The 6,503-nt window shown below is 33.2% G+C and overlaps 1 protein-coding gene across 1 annotated transcript in view; it reads right to left on the reverse strand.

Moving 5' to 3' along the window:
- LOC106883934 (protein Wnt-5b) overlaps positions 1 to 6,503 on the reverse strand; it is a 295,413-nt gene that overhangs the window by 53,197 nt on the left and 235,713 nt on the right. The window contains exon 3 of the mRNA XM_014935079.2: positions 1,779 to 2,071. Within this exon, the coding sequence (XP_014790565.1) occupies positions 1,779 to 2,071 (293 nt within the window). The remainder of the gene's footprint in view (positions 1 to 1,778; positions 2,072 to 6,503) is intronic.

Below are 6,503 nucleotides of genomic sequence, written 5' to 3' on the forward strand. Positions count from 1 at the left end.
ACAAATTGAAAGAATCAGAGAAACAAGAAGATTGTAAAAAAGAATGCTAAACTTAATGCTATTTTCCATAAACCGTATTTTCTGGCAAACAAATGGAATTTTCAGACCAAAATTTACGTCCAAAAACGGTAGATCGACTAATACACCATGACAACTTTGGAGGACTAAAGATTTCTGTTGAAATGCAGCAGGATTTGGAAAGATAGAGATGTTTGAATGTTTGTACTATGTTTACACCGTAAACTACGTAGACTGGTTTGCAGGAAAATACAGTACCAAAAAATGCATGAGAATTCTATGAGTCTTTTTCCTCGTAATTCCTTAACTTCAAATTCATATTTCTAATCCATGCTATTATCAAGAAACGATTATCTCCCTTGAGATTGCTGCCAGCACTAAGGTAACCATGTATATTTAAGATGCATGTATTATAAGAAAATATGCAAGAGTTAAGGAAGACTAGAAAAGATTGAAAGCAATCTCTTTTCTGGGATAGTGATAAAAATTTTGATAAATATATGGAATAATCTAGAACATCTTAACACATATTAGCATGTTCTATGAACTAAAAAAAAAAAAAAGGTGTAGTTTAAAAATTTCTGGAAGAGCACCCGATGGTCAGAAAAGCAGAGAAGTAGTTTTTTGCCTACAAATATGTCGAGCAGATGTAACTTCCGGGTTAGCCAACTGTTAGAACTGACTCAATAGTAATTTTCAGTTAGTCCGTTTCAATTACCTTGTTAACGATGCCCTTGGAACTTGCAAGACTATTATAAAATGCCATGTTCTTTCTACTGTAATTGTTAACCTTATGTTTACAGCTTTAATTGTGGTCAACATCATAAATATAGATGAACTCTACCACGTTACATTTTTGATTTAGCACAAAGTCTAATCTCTTTAGTAATACAGCATTTCGATAAATTACAAAATCTTTATTGTCTCTTTCAAGCTAAAATTTGTAAAATGATTACATCGTAGAAATAACTTTCTGTAGATTTTGGCACAAGACCAGCAATTTTAAGGGGTGAGAGAAGTCGATTACATCGATGAAAGTGTTCTACTGGCACTTATTTTATCGACGCCGAAAGGATGAAAAGCAAAACTCGGAGGAATTTGAACTCAGAACGCTAAGCATTTTGTCCGGCGTGCAAACGTTTCTGCCTGCTCGCAACCTTATGTCGTAGAAATATTGATTTCTAACATTGGTACAAAGCCTTAAACTTGAGGGAGGGATTCGATCAATTATATTGATAGCAGTACTTGACTGGTACTCTTTTCTATCGAATTCAAAGGGATGAAAGTTGACTGCAGCAGAATTTGAATTCACCGCCGTAAAACTATTGAAATGAAGAAATTTATGAACTAAAACATATATTTTTGCAGTGATATAAAATAGAAAAGGTAATAATAGAAGGAAAGAAACAAAAATAAAATAAAAGATTACATGAAATGAAGTGAAATAGGATTTGTGAGAGAGAAAAGGTGTGTTGAAAATAGCAGAGACGATGGGGGTAAAATACCTATGAGTTAAATGGGGACACCTTTTCCTTTTCTACCTAAAAGAAAGACGAGAAAAGTTGATTGTAAAATCCTGATGTAAATGAGAGGAATTAATATATTTTAATATTTCAATATTTTAATATTTCTAATAATTGAATTATTTTAATTTATTTTCACAAATAAAAGATTAAAAAAACATACAAACACATACATGTAATTAACATTCAATGCATGAAATAAACCTACTGATAAAATAAAGGAATTAGATCACCTACCCGTCTTCCAGCTTCATTGTTATGAAGATTCATAAGCATTCTGGCTAATCCACGCGAGAAACGCGGATAATTTCTTTCTTTCTCTCGTTTATCAATAAAACCAACAGCAAATTTGTAGGCATGCTCAATGTTGTCCCCACATTCTCCCCATAGCCAATCTTTATGTATCGTCGGTGGCCGAGGGGCTTCACTGCATCCACACCGAGATAACTGACCTTGTTGACATGCTCGACTGATGGAATATACTACACCAGAAGAAGATATAGCATGTGTGAAACCATTTTCTCGACTACCTGGAATCAACGAGAAATTAAATTGAAAATTGTTTTGAACAGTCTTAGAATTAAATTACTTCTAAATCGCCTTATTATTGTGGATAGGGCTATTATTTAAGATAAAGACTCATTTTTATTAGTATTTTTCTCAGTATCTAAGTGTTTATAAATCATATCTTTAATTACACTATTTTTTTTTAACAAGCTAAATTTTATCAAATAAAAAGAAACGACAATCAAATTGTGAATTGGATTAAAGTAACGATACTTAAAGTGGATATGTCCATCAAACTCTGTCTCGGAATAAATTGTAATGACAATACAAATATTGGTTTCAAACTTTGGCAAAAGGCCAGCAATTTCAGGGGAGGGGTAAGCCGATTGCATTGACCGTAGTGCTTAACTGATACTTTTTTTTTTTACCCCTAAAAGATGAATTTGAACTCAGAACGTAAAGACAGACGAAATGCCGCTAAGCATTTTTCCCGGCGTACTAACGATTGTGCTAGCTCGCACAACACACAAATATTAACTGATGTTTCAATCGGCTTTTCAAGATTGCCCGTATTAAGATGGAGAAAGGTGTCGAGCTGGCGCCGGAGAAAAAAGTCGGAAAAATGCTTAGCGGCATTTCTTCCGATTTTACGTTCCGAGTTCAAATGCTGCCGAGGTCGACTTTTGGGGTCGATAAAATAAGTTCCAATTGAATACTGGGGTCGATATAATCGACAGCACCCCCAACCTCCCCAAAGTTTCTGGCATTATGACAAAATCTGAAACCAATATTAAGATGCGAAAAGCGGAGAGCTGGCAGAATTGTTTTCACGCCTGGAAAATGTTTAGCGGGATTTTGCTCATCTTTACATTCTGAGTTCGAACGCTGCCGAGGTTGATTTTACCTTTCATCCTTTTCAAGTCGATGAAATAAATACGAGTCGAACACTGGAGTCAATGTAATCGACTAACCCTCTCTCCCGAACTTACTGGCCTTGTGTCAAAAATTAATATCAGGTGGTGACTTCTTGCATTTCGAATTTAGTATAATATTTTTAGAAGTGAAAATGAAGTAAATGTCGAAATGTTCTGCTTTATTTTTTTTCTTTAAATAAAAATAGGTAGATGTCATTGAGAAACTTTGATTAAAAAATTGATTTGATTTTCATTTTACAACTGAGGGAGTTCAATATGAAGACAAAGACAAACATATATCGCATAAGTTAAATTAAAAACACTTAAAATGTAGATTTTCTGGTAAGAAGACTTTTTTTACATCACAAAATCTAATATATAAAAAATGACCCGGAGATAATTAACAAACGTTATTACTTAGAAAGCTGTGCATACTGATTCAGAGATAAAGTATTTAGTAACTAATGCCGATGACGCTGATAACAGTAGGAGTTCTTGGAATAAAAATAATAATTGTTTTTAATAGAGACATGAATTTGGGGAAACGAGATAGTAAGTTATACTGATCCTAGTATTTGACTGGTACTTTATTTTATCGACCAAGTAAGGATGAAATGTGAAGTCGACCTAGGCGAGATTTGAACTTAGAATGTGAAGAGTTCGAAGAAATGCCATTAAGGCTTTTTACCCACACGATAGCAATTCTGCCAGTTCCCCGTCATAATAGTTCTTTCTTATTTTGGCACAAGGCAAGCAATTTTGCCGTGAGGAAGTCGATGAGGACATCGAACCCAATGCTTAACTGGTACTTATTTTATGGACCCCAAAAGGCTGAAAGGCAAAGTCGACATCAGCAGAATTTGAACTCAGAAGTTAAAACCGGAAGAAATTATTGCTAAGCATTTTATTCGACGCATTAACGAATCTACCAATCCACCACCATTTCTTCCAAAACGACCGTGATGGACGAGTAGATATCATAAGGTTAAATTGTAGAAATGGCGGGAGAAAATTTATTTATATATGTGTTTATGACCGGAAATAGATATGTTTTAATCAATATGAAAAAATTTAAGATAATCGTTAAACAATAATGAAATGTCTAAGAAATATAAGCAAACATATACAAAGTTACTTTATATCTGTATCCTCTAGAAGAATGATCATACACAATAATAGTTTGTCCGGGTACGACTAGAGTCATTATATTAATAATAATAATAATAATAATAATAATAATAATAATAATAATAATAATAATAATAATAATAATAATAAAAAATATATAAAATATTGAAGTGCAAAAAATCGTGCTAACTGGAACGACTCAGAAGTGCAAAAAATCGTGCTAACTGGAACGACTCATGTACTAAGAAGAGCATTATCGCTGTGAAAACAACATCCATTCATGATTTTTTTTTTCTTAAATACATGTTTTACCTATGAATTTGCGTGTGTAAATTGGGAATGCATACAACGTTTCTCTACCCTAGGTGTACGGAAAACACTCGGCGAGAAATGGGAGAAAATTTGAAGAAAGAAGAAAAAAAACAACATAATAATAATAATACACCAATATATACAGAATTGTTGCAACTGAAGAAGTAATTTACATATATTCATTTCCTTGCTGCATGTTTTTTTTTATTACACGCTTATTATCTTTCTGCAAGTAAGGCTAGGAAATGGAGACATCTAAGTGAGATAAGAAAATACTTGTTTATTATGAAAATACTCTTCCTCAAATTATAAATATGAAAATAGTATTTTAATAATTTTTTATGGAAACTATTACATATTGGTCTATAATACATCAGAGATTACATATACCAGAGAAACATTTTAGAAGAAAAGAAAGGAATAAAATGCATCTCTTCATATATTATACACGACTTCCAATTATTTGCTACCATTGAATGACAGAAGTGGGTTAATAAGAAGAAATTTGGTGGCATAAATATGTCAGAGGAAAGGAAGGCTAATGTTTGGCAAAGCAGTAGACTGAATAGGAGATAGAGAACATTAGTCTGCATTCTTGTAAAGACTGGTATGTAGAATTCGGCTGATACATAAAGAAGCAGTAACTTATAAAGAGCTCTTATATATGAAATAATTGTTTGCAGTTTCTATTGAAGAAGATGATGATCGAAAATATTTCCATGCGAACTTACTCTGCGTGGTTAAGATAAATTGAAAAGAAAATCCCCCTTCCCCAAAAGTTAAATGTTTACTCATACGTCATCCTTTTGTTTTACTTGTTATAATTAAAATTCAATGCTGAATTAAAATTTTGTTTTGACCTGAACCTAAAGAATTTCGAGAAAATAAACAAAATAAGGTAGCAGTTTTCGGGATCAGATGTCTCTCTAGTCGTTGATTAAATAATGTGATTTGTAGAGTGAGTACCACGTTACGTTTCTGTACTGAATGTCATTCATTTCCTGCAGCAGACGATGTCGTATTGAAAGAATTACGTAAATATCATTTTCTGTTCCTTTATTCTAAAAAGCAAGGCTTCATTTATTGAGTATCATTAGGAAAATAGATAACTACTTAATATGAGGCTATAATAATGTATATGCATCAGTATATCAGTATTATAAATATGTATTAAAAGAGCCAACAAGGAAACATCTGTGTGGTCACTATATTTCCTAAAAACAACGGAAAATTTCCCTCAAACTACAACCTAATCAAGTTAAAATATGTATCATAGTTCGTGGTATAGTTTTTCCTCAAAAAGAAAAGTTCATCATTGCTAAAATTTCTGTGATTCTAGGTTTGCTCGACGGAAGACAACTTCAGTTTAGGCAACAACATAAAAGTTAAAAACAGACATTAAAATATACTAGAAAGCAATACGAAGATTCATCTTTTGCTACAGTTAACCTGCGACTAAATGTGTGAACCCTTTCAATTAATGTAGACAGAGAGACACACGTAAGTAACAGTAATATATGAACAGAATGTGTATATGGACTTTTAATCACAAAATTTGAGATGAGGGTGAGAATGCCATGACACATATTTTCCGAAAGACATTAGAAGCGTATTAGAATCGAAAACCAAAGGTCTGGTGAATTATCGAAGATTTATGTCATTATCAAAAATTATTACACACACACACACACACACACACACACACACACACACACACACACACACATAGGTGATGGCGCGTGGCTCCGTGGTTAGGGTATTCGGATCACGCGTTGTGCCCTTGAGCACGACACCTTGTTTTACGTTGCTCCAGTCCACTCAGCTGCCAAAAATGAGTAGTACCTGTATTTCAAAGGGCCAGCTTTGTCACATTCTGTGTTACATTCTGTGTCACATTCTGTGTCGCGCTGAATCTCCTTGAGAACTACGTTAAGGATACATATGTCTGTCGAATGCTTAGTAACTTGTACGTTAATTTCACGAGCAGGCTGTTCCGTTGATCGGATCAACTGGAACCCTCGTCGTCATAAGCGACGAAGTGTCAGTTTATATATATATAATATATAATATATAATATATAATATATATATATATAATATAA

Source organism: Octopus bimaculoides, chromosome 3 (assembly GCF_001194135.2).
Source record: "Octopus bimaculoides isolate UCB-OBI-ISO-001 chromosome 3, ASM119413v2, whole genome shotgun sequence".
Classification (NCBI taxonomy): domain Eukaryota; kingdom Metazoa; phylum Mollusca; class Cephalopoda; order Octopoda; family Octopodidae; genus Octopus; species Octopus bimaculoides.